The 20,647-nt window shown below is 41.1% G+C and overlaps 1 protein-coding gene across 6 annotated transcripts in view; it reads left to right on the forward strand.

Moving 5' to 3' along the window:
• Positions 1-20,647, forward strand: part of ADGRG6 (adhesion G protein-coupled receptor G6) — a 338,817-nt gene that overhangs the window by 252,298 nt on the left and 65,872 nt on the right. For all 6 annotated transcript variants that reach the window (XM_029596503.1, XM_029596505.1, XM_029596506.1 and 3 more), the window contains 6 exons: positions 4,728-4,870; positions 6,811-6,925; positions 8,275-8,336; positions 9,898-10,108; positions 12,011-12,176; positions 18,741-18,881. In XM_029596503.1, the coding sequence (XP_029452363.1) occupies positions 4,728-4,870; positions 6,811-6,925; positions 8,275-8,336; positions 9,898-10,108; positions 12,011-12,176; positions 18,741-18,881 (838 nt within the window). The remainder of the gene's footprint in view (positions 1-4,727; positions 4,871-6,810; positions 6,926-8,274; positions 8,337-9,897; positions 10,109-12,010; positions 12,177-18,740; positions 18,882-20,647) is intronic.

Here is a 20,647-nt window from a genome sequence, read left to right on the forward strand (position 1 = left end):
CATAACAATAAAAGTCAATGAAATTATGACGTTACAATAAAAAATTGAAACAAATCAGTGTGACAAATTTTTTCTTATTGTGCTGATACCTGATGGCATTTCTGGTGTAGAGAGGTAAATCTGTGAATTGTCAGCATAAAGATGGGATTGAAAGCAATGAGAGGAAATCAGAGCACCAAGGGAATCAGTATTCAGAGTGAAAAGGGTCCAGGATAGAAGAGCGCTGAAGCAAACCAATTGCCACCAGAGGAAGCAGTAAAAGTGCGATAGGAGAGGTAAGAACAGAATCGAGACAGGTCAGAGTGTCAAAATCCAAATTAGGGCAGGGTATCAAGGAGAAGGTGGCTATCAACAGTGTGAAAAGCAGCAGATAGGCCAAGGAGGGTAAGGTCCGATTAAAGGCCTTTGGTTTTAGCCACAAATAAGTCATTGGAGATATTTGCAAGGGCTGTTTCTGTGGAATATAGAGGGTGAAAACCAGACTGAAATAGAACAGGAATAGCTCGAGATGAAAGAAAGTCGAGACTGTGGCTGTGAACATCATGTTCAATTAGTTTGGAAGCAAAAGGGAGGGGGAGATGGGATGATAGGTGGCAGGACAGATAGGGTCAAGTCTGGGGTTTTTTGAGGAGCGATGTGATCAGAGCTTGTTTGAAGGCGATAGGAACTGTGGCAGTGGAGAGTGATAGATTGAGGATGTGACAGATTGAAGAGATGACTGCACTGGAGATGGAGCTGAGGAATTGGGTGGGAATGAGGTTAGAGGAAGAGAGTTTGGAGGAAGACAGAAGATGGGCAGTTTCCTCCACTGACCCTATACTCCCCCCTGGTAGAGGCCAGGGGAAGTATAGAGAAAAGAAGTGTTGGAGAGGTCAGTAGCAGTGACCTGGCCGAGAACTCAAGGCTAATTTTGCGAATCTTTTCATGGAAGAATAGCCAGCCATAATCTTGGCAGAGAGTGAAGGAGGAGGAGGAGGTGAAGGAAGCTTGAGGAAGGGATTGAGTGCGGCAAAGAGATGGCGAGGGTTGGATGCAAGAGAGTTGTCAGATGGATGTAGTCCATTGATTTTGGTGGATATAATTGCAGGTTGCTGTCAGAAAGACTGGTCCTCCAGGTTGCTGGAGTTCTGTAGTAAAGAAAACTGATGAAATACAAATATAAACTTTCTAAAAACTGCTCACCTTCCACGTAGAGATTTGTAAAGGTGTAATCTGCTTGTATCTTTATTTTTTTTCCCCTCATTTCACTGATTTCTTACCCTTTTTGATACCACAGTTATGCCACCCCTTTCTGCTCCTGCTGCTGTTGCTGCGTTTCTCACAGGGACTCTGCAGATCACAGTTGTAGTAAGATTACTGAGATTGGGTCATGTGGGTAAGAAAAACAGCTTCCGAAAGAGAGTTGGACAATTCCCTGTTACTCATGCGTCTTTGTATGCTTTCTTACCACCTTTCGTTAAGTCAGTAAGATTGTGCCATAGCTTGTCTGCCCTAATATGACCCATTGTTTGCACCTAACAAATCTTACTGATGGAGTAAAAAGTGAGTGTGTAACCATTGCTTAACAAGCAGGGGCTATTTATGTTTTATTACAAATGAATCATGTCAACCTCCACTGTAAAGGAAGAGCAATCCCCTAATCATCTGCCTACATGAACTTATTCTGCAGCTTGAAAGAGAGGCGTAGACATGCAAACGGAGGGTTCAGTTTTAGAAAGTTATGAATTCTACTTAACAATGTTACATTATTCTCAATAAGATTCAGATGAAATCTTCCCATAATTCCCTTAATTCCCACAATTAAGAAATCTCTCATTCAATTGCAAAATAACTGTTCTATATTTATTTATTTATTTATTTATTTATTTATTTATTTATTTATTTATTTATTTATTTATTTATTTTTTTTATTTTATATACCGACATCCGTTTGCACATCGTATCGGGAAACTGTCAGTTAGGCATTGCCTTTACAAGGAACCAAGTTAAATATTGGGATACAAAACTTTAATACAAGAGTAGGATAACTTTGTCACTGTTTTTATGGTTGCAATGTAAACCGGAGTGATAATTAACTCTGTTATTTGAACTTCGGTATAGAAAAGTTATAAATAAATAAATAAATAAACAAGGAGATGCGAGAGATAAGAGTGAAGATTCAGAATATTGTCTGGAAAGACCAGATTAACTATAAAATTATAACCAAACTTCTATGTACAATATATACAAGTGGGTTAGGGACAAAAGGTGAAAAACAGGGGGGGGGGGGGGGGTAGAGGAAAGGCTAGGAGGAGAAACTGATAAGGGGAGGGAGAGGGATCTATTAATGTTCCTGGAGTGCAGAGGGAGGTATATACGCTATGTCATCTACAGAGATGGTTGCACTGAAGTATTTGGCTTCAGTGGGGGTCGGTGTTGGATGGGAAGGCCTGTTGAAATAGCCATGTTTTCAGGTTTTTTTTTTAACTTGGGTGTGGAGGTTTCGGTACATAGGTCTGGAGGCATGGAGTTCCAAAGTGAGGGGCCAGCAAGGGAAAAGGCCCTCTTGGTGGTGGAGGTAAGTTTGGTGGATTTGATAGGGGGCAGGCGTAGCATTCCTTGATGAGAGGTACGGGTTGGACGTGTGGAAGTGCGTATCATGAGGGGAGGATTGAGCCAGTGAATGTTTTCATGTATGATACTTTTATGAATGAGGGATAGGGTTTTGTAAAGGATACGTGATTTGATTGGTAGCCAGTGTAATTCAATGAGGTTTGGTGTGATATGGTCTCTTTTTCTGGAGTTTGTGAGGATGCGAGCAGAGGCGTTTTGTAGGAGTTGTAAAGGTTTGATATAAGTTGAGGGGAGGCCGAGGAGAAGGGCATTACAGTAGTCTAACTTTGAAAAAATGATAGATTATAGGACTGTGCGAAAGTCAGAGAAGTGGAGAAGAGGTCGTAGTTTTTTTTATTGTTTGCAGTTTAAAATAGCAATCACTGAGGATGGATTTGATGAAAGGTTTCAGAGTAAGCTGATTGTCGATTAGGACACCCAGGCTTCACGTGTGGGTAGGGATGGTGGTGGAAGTAAAGGATGGGGGAATGGAAGGTAATGGATGTTGAGAAGAGATAATGAGGAGTTCAGTTTTTTGAGGGTTAAGGGCTAGATGCATGTCAGTGAGAAGTTGTTTAATGGAGGATAAGCATGATTCCCAATTTTGGAGAGCGGTCTGAGGGGAGTTTGTGAAGGGGAAGAGAAGTTGCACATCATCTGCGTAGATGAAGTGTTTGATGCCAAGGTTAGTGAGGAGGTTGGTGAGGGGGAGCATGTAAATATTGAATAAAGTAGAAGAGAGGGAGGAGCCTTGGGGGTCACCTCTGTCAAGACTGATTGGTTCAGATTTGTTGTTGTCCATGATGACTGTATAGTGACGGTTTTGAAGGTAGGATTTTATCCAGGAGAGAGCAGTACCGGAGATACCAATGCTGATGAGGATGCTGGTAAGGATATTGTGATTGACAGTATCAAAAGCAGCAGAAATGTCTAGCATCACGAGGAGGAAAGAATTCCTGGAATCCATTCCTTTTAGAATAGTGTCTGCTAAGGAGAGGAGTAAGGTTTCAGTGTTGAGGTGCTTTCGGAAACCGTATTGTGTGGAGGGAAAGATGTTATGTTGTTCAAGGTAATCAGATAGGTGGGAGTTGACAATTCTTTCTAGGATTTTTGATAGGAAGGGAAGTTTGGAGATAGGTCTGAAGTTAGATAAATTAGAGGGATTGAGGTTAGGTTTCTTGAGAATGGGTTTCACCATGGCTTGTTTTAGAGAGTTGGGAACTGTTCCTTGTTCAAGGGATCGGTTAAAAATAGAACAGAGGGGTTTGGCAATTATTTTGGGAATAGAGAGTAGTAGCTTTGTAGGGATAGTTTCAGAGGGGTGGGAGGAGGGTTTCATCTTTTTTAAGATGTTTTCAATTTCCAGGGAGGAGGAGGGTTCGAAAGAAGGAAGATTGAAACTATACTGTTCCAATGTCAATTTGATGTAACAAGTTGTTTTTAATGTAAACCGAAGTGAAGGCTAATTGCTATACGTCGGTATACAAAAGATCTGAAATAAAATAAAATAAATAATTATAATATGACAACTGCTAGCTACCAGTTGGGGAGATTTGATAGCCCCAGTCAAAGTTTAGTAGCTACAGACCAATACGTTTCCGTCTATATCAGCACAGGCAGTGTTTGCTGTTTCTGGTGGTTATTTTTCTAGTGATTTCAGTCTGCAAGAAAGTAGAGGCTTGTCAGATTCCAGGAGGAAATACGGATGGAATCCATCGTGGTAAAATATTACATTGTCACATAAACAAGAAACCTATACAAATCTTCATTTTTATTATAATACAGTAGTTACAAAGTGGGTCCAGCCATATTGGTTTATTTATCAAGCCAATTGATAGTGAGTTTTTGGTCTGGCACAGTAGCATGAGGAATAATGCCACATGTGACACACAGAGAGCCTCCTTCCTCATAAGGAGCCCAAAAAAAACAGCAGAGCAAAAATCCAGCGGCAGCTTGCAGTTAACCATGGTTTTTTTTTTCTCTTGATGCTAACTGTAAAAGATGCACCTGGCAAGTCTTGTGTTTAATTTACACAGTAATCCTTCTTTGTCTAGATGACTAAATCACCATGTTCACATTTCATGTGTTTTGTTAATTTAAATTGTCATTCCTAAAACATATTTTTTTTCTTGCAGTTTTGAAGTTTGGGCGCTGCTGGTGTACAATAATACAAATAATGTCACCTTAGAAGATCGTATTATTTACGACAAACTCTTACAACAGAATCATTCAATAGGAGACGGATTGAGGCTAGATAGGATTAATGTTGATTCAATTGGTACGTAAAGCAGTTTTGGTGGTGGGGGGGGGGGGGGTTAGTCGGGCTTTTTTTCAGATGAGCAATCCTCCATCACCATATTCCATTTCTACAAATTAGCCATAATTCCATGGATTCATTTTTAAATCAGAAAAGTAAACATTCAAATGACCTTATGGTCACAAATTCACCTTATTTTTAGAATTATAAAAATTCAGGGCTGAATTTTCAAAGCCATTTATATACATAGAGGTACATTTTAAGACGGGCGCACATGTACGCACAGCAGTTTTATAACATACTTATGTGTGGTACCCGTGTTGGTTTTAAAATCCGTGTGTCATGCGCCAGGCCGAGTCACATGCGTAGCTCCCAGCTTTGGTGTATGTAGGGATTTTAAAAGGTACCAGCTAGGGCCTGATTTTCAAAAGCATTTATATGTGTAAAACTGGGTTTTACAAATGTAAATGCACTTTACTTGTGTAAGTGGACTTTTAAAAATTACTAGAAGATATGCCATTGAATGGTCCATAGAATTTACCCACGTAAGTGCACTTTATGTGAGTAAATGGCTTTTGGAAGTTGCTACAATAGTAGTTACATTTACACGTATAACTCCAATTGAACATTCACCTGCGTAATCACAGTTTTATGCACATAAATGGCTGAATCGGACAGGGATTTCTGCATGTATAAGTACATATGTAACCTGGTTTTGCACACATTTTTATATGCATAAGGAAGAGGCATTCTGGAGGGGAGCAGAGGTTTTGCAGGCTTGAGACTGATGTGCTTAGGGATGAGTTTTTAAAGTAGTTAAGCACATAAAAGTAGCATTTATTGTAGCAGTTTTCAGAAGCTCAGTTTTCAGAAGATTTATAAAATCTTTTGAAAATTCAGTGAAATGTAAAAGTAGCAATTTTCAAAAGTCCATTTAAATGAGTAAAATCCAGTTTTAAGTATATATATATATATATATATATATCCTTTTAAAAATTACCCCTATATTGTGTAAATTAAGTTGCACAAATTACGCCCTGCAAAGAGCAACGTTTGTGCGAGGTGATTTGTGCATGTACCAAGCCAATTACTCGAGCATTTTCAATGTGTTTGAAAATATTGGCTAAATTATGCACACATAAATTACACTTTCCTTCCCTCTAATCATTTGTGTTCTTTTAAGTGTTTCTATATACCCACTCTGTTTTGCTGATACACCCATCCATAAAGGTGATGTGCTTATTGAAGTTATAAACATCTAAGAATATATCTATTTAATTTTAAATAGCTCTCTGCAAGGCGCCCCAGTTAAATTTTACAGTAGACTGCTCTAGAACTCTATCAACCAGACTACAAATATCTGCTTCCCTTTCCTTCATATTGCATTTATCTTTACTTATACCTATTTCCATCTAACTTGAGTAGTTCTATACATACATTTTTGCGTATCTTTATAAATACAAATCCTATACTGTTATATCCTCCCTTATTCTTCATATTTCATTCTTTAGCATCCAAAGCCTAGCTAATCTCATTTAATATGACAGATTCTCAATTTCACTCATAAGCTTTGTTGCTTCATTTTTTTGTAATGAAAATCGTTTATTGGAATAACATTTTACAAAATGCATTTTGAGTTGAGACGGAAGTCCTATTTACAGTGCAGTTCTATAATATCAGTATTTCTAAGAAGGCTGTGTTCAGCATATCTTTTTTTAGACCTACTGCAATATAGTAGGTTCCTGTTACTGAAACCTTTCCTTTAGAGCAGTGGCTCTTAACGTGTATGCATTTATGTGCATTTTTCTAGTGAAGGGGTATATAACTTTAATCAAATTCTCAAAGGGTCTGTGATCCAAAAAAAGGTTAAAGAGACCACTGCTTTGGTGTAAATGTGTGGTGAAAATATATATATATTTTTTTTTTTTGGAATTACGTTAAGGTGTGAATTCTTTTCACAGAGGAATGCCCTGCTAATGAATCTCCTGCTTCATATCACTGGCCACCAACCAAGCCAACTGTGACTCAGTTTATATTATGCCAGGGGAGCACAATCCACAACGCCTCCAGAAAGTGGTAAGAATGAATGCAAGATCACAAAACTTGAAAATCATCTTGCTGAAAGGTTTATGGCAAAACCCAGATTGGAAAAGCTCAGTTTCCTTGTAAGCAGAAATAATTATGCCAGCACTTTTAGCAAGCATTGCAACCAGTCCTGAACTCAGGATCACTTTTTTTCTGGGACCGGAAACAGTATAAATACAACATGGTCTGTCTTCATTGGATAATTGAGCAACTTAAGCCTTGCAATGTGTAGTATATTCTGGTTCCCTAATAAAGAAAAATTTAGTGCTAAATGGGAAATGGCTTTAGGGAACAAGGACGAAGCCTCAGATTGCAGGTTTGGTTCTGATGAACCCATTATAAGCCAGAGAGTTTGTTGATGGTCATCGAAAGATTAAGGAAGCCCAGTGATGGATGATGGATGGCTTAATTAATAACAATAATAATAATAATAAATTTGGATTTCTAGTCTGCTTTTTTGAATAAAGGCGGCTTAAAGAATTATTAGTAATTCAGGTACAAAAGGTTCCATTCCCCAAGAGCTTAAAAATGAAAAGCTTCATTATTTTCAGGGTCTGAAAATAATGTCCCATGGACCTCAGATGTTCTCTACAGACTGGAAAGAGTAATAGCAAAACACAATTCCAGTAGAATAAGCCCTCAGTCAGGGCAGTAATGCATTGTTCATATGACCAGACCTCATTAATCTATGTTTGATTTCTCCAAATGCTTTAGTAACCAAAGAGTGAATAAGAAATAAATCCCATTATCATACTAATAATATGCAGCCTCACTTCAATTTGACAGAATGGGCTTTTTTTTATTTCCTGTTTATTGCCATTTCTTCTTCAACCTAAAATCTTTGGTCAAATTTGATATGGGTTTTGGATTTTTATATCTCACAAATATGTTTAGCCCTGGATTAGGTATCTTAACTAGCAGACAGCTTACCCTTTAAAGATTAAGAGGTTGATATTCAACCACAGGCAGTCCAGGTAAGTTATCTGGATAAATTAGATTATATATATTCAGCAACACTTCTGCACCGCTAAATATACCCAGATAAATCAAAGTTATCCTGATACGTTTAGGACTGCTGTAGGGGTGCTGGTGTGCGGTGTGGCCGTACCACGGTGAGTGAAACCGCACCACCGCAATGCGGCTGGCTGCCCACTCTCACCCCCCAGCACCCCCTTTTTTTTTTTTTTTTTTTACAATAAATAGGATGAATCTAGGGGTAAGTCTCTAACCTAGCTAGGCAAACGAACTGAATATCGACCTCTAAAGGTTTAGAAGTCGTAAATATTGTAAGCCTTTAGTAACAGTATTGGTGCATAATGATTTCTTTTTTTCTCTCTTAGCTTTATTGATGCTCACAACTACACATCTTATTGGGGACCACCTGATCTTAAGAACTGCAGCGGTACGTTATGATATACCAAATATTAACATAGGGAGGGTAGTTTTGTTACATCATGGGTAACTTATCCATCAGGTACATGAATAAGCTACATTAATTTTAAAAGCAAACTTATCCACATAAATCTGCTTTGAAAATTATCCCTAAGAACGCGCACAGATTCACTAACACAAAGCTACACCTGCTTTTTGCAGGGCATAACTCATGCGTGTCAATTTGCATACATACTTTTTAAAATCAACAGTATGCATGTAAATCCTATCTGAACCACAACTTGGATTCCCTCCTCCCAGAATGCCTATGTTATGTGCGCATAAAATTATGTACAAAATTGGGTTGTATGCATACTTTTAGGTACACAAACCCCAGGCAATTTTATAACGAGTCATTTTATGTGCATAAATGGCTTTGAGAATTACCCCCTAGGAAGATATCTTTCAAGAAAATGCGTGTATGGGCATATGCACACGTATATGGTTATGAGTAGATCTACGCAAGTATTTTTATAACCTGTGCATATATCAGTGACGGTGAACGCCAGTCCTCGAGTGCCACAAACAGGCCATATTTTCAGGATATCCACAATGAATATGCATGAGAAAGATTTGCCTGGACTGCCTGCACTTAATATCACTTACACAAGTGTAAAAGAGAAAATTAGCAAACCTATGTGCATAAGTGTCTTTTAAAATAGCAACTTATACATGTAATTTATACACTGAAAACCGGCCCCCAAAAATGTAACTAAATGTGTAAAAATCATTGGCCAAAGTACAGAAAGAAATATTCACAGAGGTACCAAAACAATTTTCAAAAGTTTTTTTTCTCCATATTAATAGAAAACCACATGACAACGAGTGCAATAGGTAATTTTGTAGATGGAGTGGGGAAAAGGGATTTCTAGCAAAGGGATATTTCAATACAGAAATCCTTAATGACCCTTTTCCTTCAGGACTTATGGACAGGCCCCCTTGAAGAAAATAATTGAACATGAATACTTAATCCAAACCGTAGGAACAAGGAGGCATGCAAAACCCCAAAGCCAAGAAAGACCAGAATTACATAAAAGTAATCACTCCAACAGGATGAAATTCCTGCCCTTCCCATGGACCCGTTTGTCTTATGAGTTGGTCTTGACTAGTTTGTAAGTTGCCTCTTAAAATCAGTGCAAAGTGCATGGACAAAAAGTACTCATATCCTTTGTTGCAAAGCGGACAGGCTGAAGTTTGCCCCCTATTGTTGTAAGGCAGTGTTTTTAAACCCAGTCCTCGGAGAACGTGTGTCTTGTTTTCAGGATCCCCACAATGAACATGCAAGGGGTATATTTGCATGCAGTGGGGGCAAATTTTTGTGGGGATCCTGAAAACCAGACTGGATGGGCAGTCCCTATTAACCCCACTGCTTTAATTTACCCCAAACCTATCATGTTGTGCTTGGTTTTAGTTATACAGTGTTTGAATATTGATCTCTAGCGACCAAAATTATTATAATACTGTATTTCCTCAATTCTTTCTGTCCTTGACTATTTTCATCTTCATTTTTTTCTTCTTTCCCTTTTGCTCAGAAAATGCAGCTGATCTAGCCAATCAGCTTCTCAATCTCACCAGTGATGGGCAGCAGTTGACACAAGATAAAGTAGAGGACGTTGTCCAGAAGCTAAAAAAAATTGTGAATGATGCAGAAGTCATCAACGCTTCGCTAGGTTCTACTGTAATAACTGTTTTTTCCAATATACTAAATAATTCAGAGAACCTATTGGCAAAGTCTTCCTCTGAGTAAGTTGTGTTTCAGATTTTGGTTTTTTGTTTCCTGAGTATTTTGTTTTACTATTTGTAACTAATAGGTACCTCAGGGTCATATATACTCAGTCAGCCCACTGTAGGCCAAACATAGCCCTGTGGGCACTAAGTGAAGCTTTGTAGAAGAGCTCAAGTGTTTCAGTGAAATAAACGAGAGACTTAATCTTCAATGGTCTTAATTTTAACTGGAAATTGGACACCACAAAACAGAATTTATGGATGCCATTATAATGTATGGAGTTGAGGAGTGGGTTGGAGGTGTCTTATATTTTTTATCGTTTTTTCTAAGTTTGCTTCTTAAGGAACAGCTCTCCTGTCACCTATAATGATGTCTGCCTAGCTGGATGCTAGTTTAAGGAAAACTGGCCAAAGTAGCTTGATATTCCCACTACTCAGCTGCTGAGCCCTTCCATCTTGGTTTATCTGCTTGCTTCACTAAAATGGTAGGAGGTAGAAGGAGCTGATGAGACAGACTGCCCATTTATTGACAAGCTGGGTTTCATTTTTTAAAACTAGCATCCAGCCAGAGAGGCATGATGACTTAGTTGGATGGGATACTGGGACTGCCCTTTTAGGTAGCATGAAAGTAAGGGTAAGGATTAACAGAGTGGACATAAGAGTAACAACACCATTGTAGAAATAAAATAATTAGTCCTGTGGGAATTCTGCTGTCCGCAGGAGTGCAGAAGTCCCCTCCTGCACAGCTGTGCAGAATCCACGTAAAATTTGGCAGACTTCGGCATGCCATGAGCAAGATGGCTTCCGTTCACGGTACACCAGGGCCTGCTTCATCTTCGCTGCGAGTGAGATGGCCTCCGCTCACGGCGAAGATGGAGCACGCCCTGGTGAGAGTGAGTCTGTGTGTGTGTGTGTGTGTGTGTGTGTGTGTGTGTGTAAGCCTGCAAGCCTGGGGGGTGACAGAGCACATGTGTAAGGGTGTGTGGGTGTGGATGCCAGAGAGAGGGAGCCTATATGAGGAGATTGTAAAGGAGTGGGTATATGTGTGTGAGAGATTGGGAGTTGGTATGTATGAAAAAGGGATTGTGTGTATGTGAGGGTATTTGTTTGTGAAAGAGGGAGCCTGTGTGAGGGTGTGTGTACGTGTAAGAAAGAGAGCCTGTGTGAAGGGATGTGTGTGTGTGAGAGAGAGAGGGAGCCTATGTGTAGGGGACTGAGTGAGAAGGGAGCCAGTGTGCAGGAGTGTGTGAGAGAGAGACATAGGTAGCCTATGTGAGGGTGTATACATGAGAGAGAAAGGGAGCCTGTCTGGGTGTATGCACAAGAGAGAGAGGGAGCCTGTATGAGGGTGTATGTGTGTGTGTGTGAGAGAGAGAGGGGGAGTCTTTATGAGAGTGTGTATATGTGCACTAGAGAGAGGGAACCTGTGTGTGTGAGAGAGAGAGAGAGGGGCAGAGGGGAACCTGTTTGAGGGGCATTACTGAGAGAGAGGACAAACTCTGGGAGTGGAGATAGAGTAGAAGGGATTGAGCCTTGAGGGGGAGGGGAAAGATAGTGGCAGATGGAGAAGTTGGAGCCTGAAAGGACAAAATGAAAGGAGATTGGCCAGGGGAATAGGGAGGAGGGTGGAAGGGACACTCTTACAGTGAACATCTAGGGAAATTCTGCTCAAAATATTTAAAACTCTGCATCTTTAAGTAATGATTTTTTTCTGTATTACATTTTAAATAAATTACTTAAAGACTGTCATGTATTTGTGTTATTTTGACAATTATAAAGTATGCAGAATTGTAAGGTTTTTTTGCGCAGAATTCCCCCAGGAGTAATCTTCTAGTTGATCTGCGCTAAGCATTGTAGTTTTATTTTATATGTTCTGGACAGAGTTCTTGAAATATTTGGGGATCTTTTCTGCCTTTCTAGGGCTCTAAAAACGATTGATGCTTTGGCCTTAAAGATACATTTTACAGGCCCATCGGTGAGCCTTGTCTCTCGGAACCTGGCCCTGGGTGTGTCCAATGTAAACTCCACCTCATTCCATGGCTCCTCTTTCAGCGTGGCTTCTCAAAGCAACTCCTCCGATTTTCAGGTATCCATTTCAGTCCAAAATCTGCTACTGTCTTTTTTTTTTTCCTTTTTGTCTCACGTGTGCAAACATTTTTGTTCATTTATTCATTCATTAATTCATTCGTTGCACTTAAAAGGTCCCTACCCAGGATCCTTTGCACTTACATAAATCAGATGAGGTAGGGAACCAGTGAATGTAGTCATTTCTCAAGAATTAGTGAAACTAGCTGCAAGTAGCAAATTAGAAAAGGTCTTTTGGTGGAATTTTGAAAGTGCAAGAGTTTATTTTCTGTTTTCCCTCAGATGTAAACACTGTGGCTCAAGCCTTTCATCAGTGTATATAAGTGCAATGTTACATGTACAACACCAATTCTCTTTTCAAATACACAAGTAGACGTTCAAGGGTGGGTTGCTCTGCGACTAACATACACATACTATAGCTATAACATTTTTTAAAAATTTGTTGCACATTAGTCGTAAGTGCATCTCCTGGAATATCTCCTTTTTAGTGCACTTAATGTTATGAATGAAGTGAACATCTGGCAGCCAATGAACTCTTGGTGCCCTTTTACTGTGACTACTAATGGAGGAGGAGGCTGTCTTCCTGTGAAAGTATTAGGTTTATAGGGCTTCAAAAGGGCCGTGTGGAACACTGGATGAACGCACAAAATGGCTGGAAGTTATATCTAGTTTCATTCAGGTTTTATTTGTTCTTGTATCAGAAATGGACCCATAAACTTCTTCTTGAGCTTACCCGAGGGTCTCTTGCCCCTTGGGCCTTGTGGAGACCCAGACTCTGTCCTGTACCGTGAATTGTGGAGCTTCCTGCCATCACCTGTCAGCAAATCTTTTTCTACAACTCTTTAGCCCTTTCCAGTTTATGTTAGACTTGCATGTGTACTTCTGTTAAGATATTTATCCCTTGCGCTGCTATGGGAACCCTGGACTGCCGAGCCTTCCCTGAGTGGAAATGAGAATGGATGCCAGAGCTTGTGAAGAATGGGGACGCCTTAGTTGCTGAGTTCTCTGAGTTATTATAGGCAGACTCCACTATCGGGAATAGTTGTGCCCAATTTGTTTGATGAGAATTACAGAAGCAGTGGAGATACTGCTCCAGAGTCTGATAAGAGTGATGTAGCTGTTCTGGCTGCCTGTCGGATTAAAGACAAATAGAGTTGGACATCCAGAAGTTTAGTGATCTCCCGCCAGAAGCATGCAGTGGTCTCAGGCCAGTCTGTGACCATATTAGAGGCAGGCCATGCAGACGCACCACTTCCCAGACTGGCGAGTCTGCGGTTCCATGAAGGAAGACCAGTAGTGGCTATTAAATATGCCCCTCCTGGTGAAGTCGAATGCTGAATAAATCCTTTCTGAAGGTTTTCCTTTAAATGCGCACAGAGGGCCTTCAGTTCCAGCTCCGATAAAGAATAGATTCTCCCAAAATGGATTTCTGCCTCTGGCTGCACATCTGTGGGGCAGTCACATGATCCATGAGTGCCCCACGGAATGTTAGCTCCTTTTTTTTATCAAAGGCTTCCTGGTATGCCGCACACTTTTCTGGCAGTTATCCAATCCCATCTTCTGTTACCACACAACACAGATTCCCAGATTCTCATTTTCGGACCCTACCTCCTGGGCTTCTTCGTTAGGCATGCAATTCTGCTGGCAGTATGCTGATGGGGAACATCATCAGCCGGATCTTCCAATTAGTATGCGGTTCATGTTGTTCCGGCCATAGAACGCCTATAATGAATGAGAAATGCATAACTTTAATGAGGCCAAAACAAAGGATCTCCTGATGGTTACGTATCATGATTAAAACAAGAGGTTCAGTCTAGGTAGTTACTGGCCCTGATGACTAGTGTGAGTCATCAGTGGTTTCTGCCGTGATGTTTAATTCCTTCTGTTTGTATGAGGGCTTGGTATTGCTAAGTGAACGTGAGATCCAGGAAACAAATTGATGCTCCAAAGTCAGTCATAGCTAATTGAAAATTCTGTAATTCCAAGGAAATTGTACTGAAATGGTAAGAAGAGAGAGAGACACATGCCCCAGGGCAGTATTGATACTCAGAGGTATAGTTACCTCCTGACCCATTTCCCCCAGTGGCACTGGGAGTTTGCATTTCCCTGCTGGGAATTACCCTTAATTCTGGGGTCTACTTTAGCAGGTATTTTGAAAATGTCCTGAGAGCCCGCAATAGAGGCACAGGTCCTCTTGATGGCACTGCTTCCTTTCTTTCTCAGAGAGGCCATGCTTGACCAGCATGGTCTGTTGATGAGGCACACTCCTCTAATGCATCGACCAGCATGGGCTCCTCATGGGCTCACTGCCTCCTTATAGTTCATAACTCTCTCTCTTTGTCCTAAGTGTCTCTTAATTCTTGCACATAAGGTGAGCAAGGCCTCTAGGTTGGCTGGGGATTCTAATGGGGCCATTCATCCTTGATGGGAGCTGCCAGACCCGACTGGAAGTGAACATGTAGGGCTGGTTCATTCCAGATTAAATCATTCAGTTACACTCTGCCAGCCTTGGTGCTACCCTAGTTGAAAATGATGTGGATCATTGAACATTCAGTTACACTCTGCCAGCCTTGGTGGTACCCCAGTTGAAAATGATGTGGATCATAGAAAGACTGGGAAAGGGCTGCCTCAAGTGGATCTATTTGGTGATAAAGATGTGCTTTGGGTAAAACTTCGTGTTGGGTTTCGTTTCAGGGCTCCCCCGCGGGAATTTCGTTTTTCACGCGGTTTGGGGTTTTTTTTCAGGGGCCCTGATTTTTGGGTTAGTGCGCACTAACCATTCCAAATTAGACAATTTCGTTGAAATTGCCTAATTCTGGAAAAACGATTGCACATCCCTATTTGGTTCAGGGTTGGATCATCTCATTCCAGAAATGGTCTTTTGTGTGAGCAGACTAATCATAAAATCCACCTTGAGCAATTCCAAAGGATGCGCGTGCTGGTGTAGGTGAAACCATAGCTTATATTAATGCAGAAATCCCTGCAACTCACTTCTATTTTCCCCAGACTTTTCAGGAAGTGAAACTCAGGGTTCTAGAGCTGCTTTCCACATCAACCAGTCCATCCTCCTTCTTTCCAAGGCCTCATTCCCACCTGGGGGAATGTGCTCGCCACATCCTGGACTGCAAGCAGGCGCTTGCATTCTATTTGGATCGTACAGCGACCCATAGGGAGTCCTTCCATTTCTATGTGTCTTTTGACCCCAATAATTTGGGAGCAGAGGTGGGGAAGCAAACCTTGTCCAACTGGCTAGCGGATTGCATTGCCCTCTGCTATGAGCAGGCAGGCCTTCAGCTGGCTGGCAAGGTGAAAGCTCACTCTGTGCGGGCTATGGCGGCATCAGTGGCCCATCTGTGTGCGGTCCCTGTTGCTGAAATTTGTAGAGCCGCGACATGAAGTTCTCTCCACACGTTCGCCACTCACTACTGCCTTGACAGGGATAGTCACTAGGATAGCGCTTTTGGCCAGTCTGTCCTGCACAATTTATTCCAGTCCTGAACCCAACTGTCTCTTATCGTGCTCTCTGTGGGACCAGACCGCTTCCTGTTTTCCCCACAGCGCCGCAGTTGTGTTGTGCCCGTTGGCACCTTGTTCGGCTACTGTGGGTCTCTCTGGTCGAATAGGGCAGACTGGAGTTCTGTAATCACCCAAATGGGTGGCCCACAATCCTGCTTGTCTTAGGAGAAAGAGCAGTTGCTTACCTATAACAGGTGTTGTCCGAGGTTAGCAGGATGTTAGTCCTCAGGAATCCTGCCCGTCTCCCCACAATGTTGGGTTCACCTTCGGTTTGTTGTGTTATTTTTGTCGCTCATATTTTTTGCTATATTTCGAGACTGAAGGGGCACCTCGCGTGGATGCGCGGATAGCAGCAGGCTGGGCATGCTCAGTCTGCCAGTCAAAGTTTCCAGAAACTTTGACAAATTTTTCCATGCCGGGCTTCATCGGATGATGTCACCTGCATGTGAGGACTAACATCCTGCTTGTCCTAGGAGAAAGCGCAGTTGCTTACCTATAACAAGTATTGTCCGAGGTTAGCAGGATGTTAGTCCTCAGGAATCCTGCCCGGCTCCCCACAATGTTGGGTTCACCTTTGATTTGTTGTGTTATTTTTGTCGCTCATATTTTTTGCTATATTTCGAGACTGAAGGGGGACCTCGCGTGGACGCGCGGATAGCAGCAGGCTGGGCATGCCACCTGGAGCTCTCTCCACACTTTCGCAGCCCACTATTGCTTGTACAAAGCCGGAAGACAAGATTCCATCTTCGGCCAGTCTGTCCTGCGTAACCTATTTCCAACGTGATGTACCAACACCCTTCCACCTGCCCGGTGGGGGTCAGGATGCCCTCTACCAAATTCCACCCCAGTTGTTGTGCCTGTTGCACGCCGTTGGGTACATTTGGTGCTGTTCGGACATCCTCAGCTCGGTACTCACCCATATGTGAGGACTACCATCCTGCTTGTCGTGTGAGAAAGCAAATGTTGCTTACCTGTAACAGGTGTTCTCCCAGGACAGCAGGATGTTAGTCCTCACAAAACCCGCCCGCCGCCCCGCGGTGTTGGGTTCGTAACTTTTTGTTGTTTTATTTTTCGGCACTGCCTGTAGCTTTCAAATAAGACTTAAGGGGGACCCCTGCTGGCTGCAGGGTTGGTGCCTGTGCTAGGCATGCCCAGTAGGGGCCAGTCAAAGTTCTGGAAACTTTGACAGAAGTTTTTCGTGATTGGGCTCCATCCTGATGATGTCACCCATATGTGAGGACTAACATCCTGCTGTCCTGTGAGAACACCTGTTACAGGTAAGCAACATTTGCTTTATCTATTGTTACGGGTTCAGACCATGCACACTGGTATCCTGCCCAGGGGCTCTGACCTGGGGGGTTAATCTCATATAAATACATACAATTACTGGAATTATATCTGGGGGCTTGAACCCAAGGGGCTTATCTCCTACACAAATGGCCACACACAATTACTGTGATTATACCTGGGGGCTTAAACCCAGGAGCTTATCCCCAACACAAAGAGCCGCATACAAACTTGGATTCAGTACATCACGGTTCCAGGTATTTAGGAAAGTGAGTTTATTTGAGTAATAGGAGAATAGAACACACAAAATCAGATCGTATAGAAATGTAATGGTAGATAATAACAATTGCTATATAGATATAAAAAGCTTACATTTCCAAAGGATCAGCCGTACCATCACGTCCAGGGCTCACTCTCTCCTCTCTTTCTCGCTGTCTCTCCTTATACACTACAAATGCTTGTGAAAACAGCAGCGTTCCCTCCCTCTGAGTTCTTATCAGTTTTCAGAAACAGCTGTGCGGCCTTCATCCTCTCAGGCTTTAGTATAAGTTAATTGTTAGTTTTCTCATCATAGACTTAGTAGAACAACTAAATAAACACTCTTGCCTGTTTTTAAACATTTCACAGTGCAAGACAGTAAACAGGAGTTCACTCAGAGGTTGTCCTGTGGCCTTCAATCCGGTCTGTGTCTGGTTGAAAACTCTGAATCCACATGGCCTATCCTCTATATACATCCTAAGTAAAAAAGTAACAAAAAAATGACTCCAATGAGCAGAAAAGTAACATAAGTTAAAAGTCTTGTTGAGTTCTACATCAGCCAATGTTTGGTTCTTTCAGAATGCAGTAGCTTATCTTATTAGTTTTAAGGTGAATTTTCAAAAGGTGCACGTTTAAAAAAAAATAGCACTTATGCATGTAAAATAGCATATACATGAAAATAAACTGTATTAGATGCCCTATTAGTTATTCCCGCACGATACAGAAAGTAAAATGTGCAACCAAGCCGCACATTCCACTTTCAGAAATTAGTGCCTACCCAAAGGCGTTAATTTCTCTCGGCACCGGGAAAGTGCACAGAAAAGCAGTAAAAACTGCTTTTCTGTGCACCCTCCGACTTAATATCATGGCGATATTAAGTCGGAGGTCCCAAAAGTTAAAAATAATCAAAAATTTTAAAAAAAACCATTTAAAATTGGCCCGCGGCTCGCGGGTTGAAAACCGGACGCTCAATTTTGCCGGCGTCCAGTTTCCGAGCCCGTGGCTGTCAGCGGGTTTGAGAACCGACGGCGGCAAAATTGAGCATCAGCTGTCAAACCCTCTAGGGACGCGCTAGTGTCCCTAGCGTCTCTTTTTACCACGGGCCCTAATTCGAATAATTTTATTTACTGAATCGCGCGCACAGGAGAGTGGCCTGTGTGCGCGCGCCGGGTGAGCGGGCGCTCGCCCGCTCTCCCGCGATTTTTACTGTATCCGCCTGTTAGATAGACATTAACTGCATCCAGGCCCCATTTGAACACAACACATTTATTATTTTCCCATTTGCTGTATGTTTATATTGTTAGGTCTTCTTTACATCTGAACATGTAATGGGTGCAATTTGTATCCCCGTGGTGATATTAGCCATCTTCTTGCAGATCACGTTGAACAACATTGTTATTGACGTCTGTCTACATCCCAGTCACATCTGATGATGATATTACTCTAATGCTTCATATATATATATATATATATATATATAATTTTATTTTATTTTTTTTAATAGATTGATATGGAGAAAAGTCAGGAGAGTCCTTTGGCCTCTGTGATGCTTCCCCCCTCTTTATTAGCTGGCTTGAATCCAAATGAAAATGAAGCTGTGTCCAGGGCTCAGTTTACTTTCTTCAATAAAACTGGACTTTTCCAGGCAAGTATAACATCATTTAAAAACGTGGGGGGTCAAACTGTACAAGATGGGGAAAGCTAGGCTTCCACCTATTCAAAGATTTTCGTTTAAAATACAGAGTTACACGTGCTTGTTTTTAATATTGTCCAAGCTAATCTTCAATACCTTTACAATAGTGAGGAAGAGATTAAATAATTGAAAAATTAATCATATCCTGTGCATTTGCCCTTTTGTGCTTACACAAACACACGTGCAGTTTTATCAGGTGAGATTGTTAAAACTAGATAGGGATGCATCTCATTGAGGGTAAATTTGAAAGCCATATCCACGGGTAAAACAGCTATTTACCCACACTGATATGGGCTTTTTGAAAATTGCTGTCTCAGTGGGTGCATAAACCTATGTGCATAGTACCGCTAAATGTGCAACTTCCCCTGCAGTGAGAAGAGGCGTTCCTGGAGAGGGGAGCGGTGCCTTGCACTTCTTTGCACACTGTTCAATTTTCAAAAGTATGCACTTATTTTTTCTCATGAAAAGTACCTGCAAAAAATAGCAGGCGTGTACCTGTGTGCAGGGAGTTTCCCTGAGATAATTTTCAATGTGAAAATAAACAGATACTTTCACTTTGAAAATTGTGACAAAGTTCGTGGCAAAATTATGGCATTTAGAAGAAATTACGGAGAAGGAAGAGAGAAGTTGATTAGGCATTTAACCAGAGTGGGGCATACTTTCAAAAGAGTGCAAAAGGAGTGCTTTAGCAGTTAGCAAAAATGTGCACTTACCTCAGCCATTTGTGTGCCATTTTCAAAATTCAAACTGACCCAAATGAAGGCATCAGTCCAATCTAGGGATTCTGCCACAGAACTGGAGTAGTGGTGAAAGCTTAATTTAAATTTACCGAGAAAAATGGTGCAAAATGTTAAAAGCAGAAAAACTGGCAAAATGAGCATCATCTACCATAAACCATATAAACGAAAATTATTATTATGAACATAAGGTAAGCATGCAAACTAACACAATTCCAACAAAGAGAATCTGATGAGTGAAAGAACTCAAAAAGTATAGACAAGATTTCACTCTAGAACAAAAAATTAAAGATGCTAATTAAAGCCCAATTTTAGATAACTTAGATAATTGAATGACCGTCATATATGTACATAGGGATTGCACAAATGGCTTGTGTCTTAATCCCCTCAATGTTCACAGAGGTATAATCATTGGTCAGGAAGTGCTTGTCAGTGTGTAGGAAATAAAAAATATTTTTAAAGCATATTTTCCTTTACATGTAAAAACTTACAATGCCATTGTTACCTCAGCATCATATAGCACATTCAACTTTGTACTTATCTTAGCTGCAGATTATATTATTCTTCCTTCCAAGATACAGGAGACAGAAATCCTTGAGTACCGATGTTATTTAGCAACTGTGCAACCCAACACTGCAGTGTGTCGAAAGAAACTTTCTTCTTCAGGAGAGATCTTATTCACATTGCTCAAACATCAAGGTTCCCTATATCAAAAAGATGTCTCCAGTAACTGATGGAAGAAAAACTTAAATAATTATCAATGTATCCTAAACATGAATTTCTCAAAGGACAGATCATACATCACATATCATACGGTAGTACTCCACTAATTAAATTTGCTGGAGGCACAAATGTTCATGAGAGAGGCATGGTGACAAATGTACTTACATGATTACCCCTTTAAAAATTAACACCAACCGTCAGGTCGCCTTCTGTATATCTAAGCTGGCTAACCAAGTACCAGGTTCTCATAAAGGTAGA

Source organism: Rhinatrema bivittatum, chromosome 3, assembly GCF_901001135.1.
Source record: "Rhinatrema bivittatum chromosome 3, aRhiBiv1.1, whole genome shotgun sequence".
NCBI lineage: Eukaryota > Metazoa > Chordata > Amphibia > Gymnophiona > Rhinatrematidae > Rhinatrema > Rhinatrema bivittatum.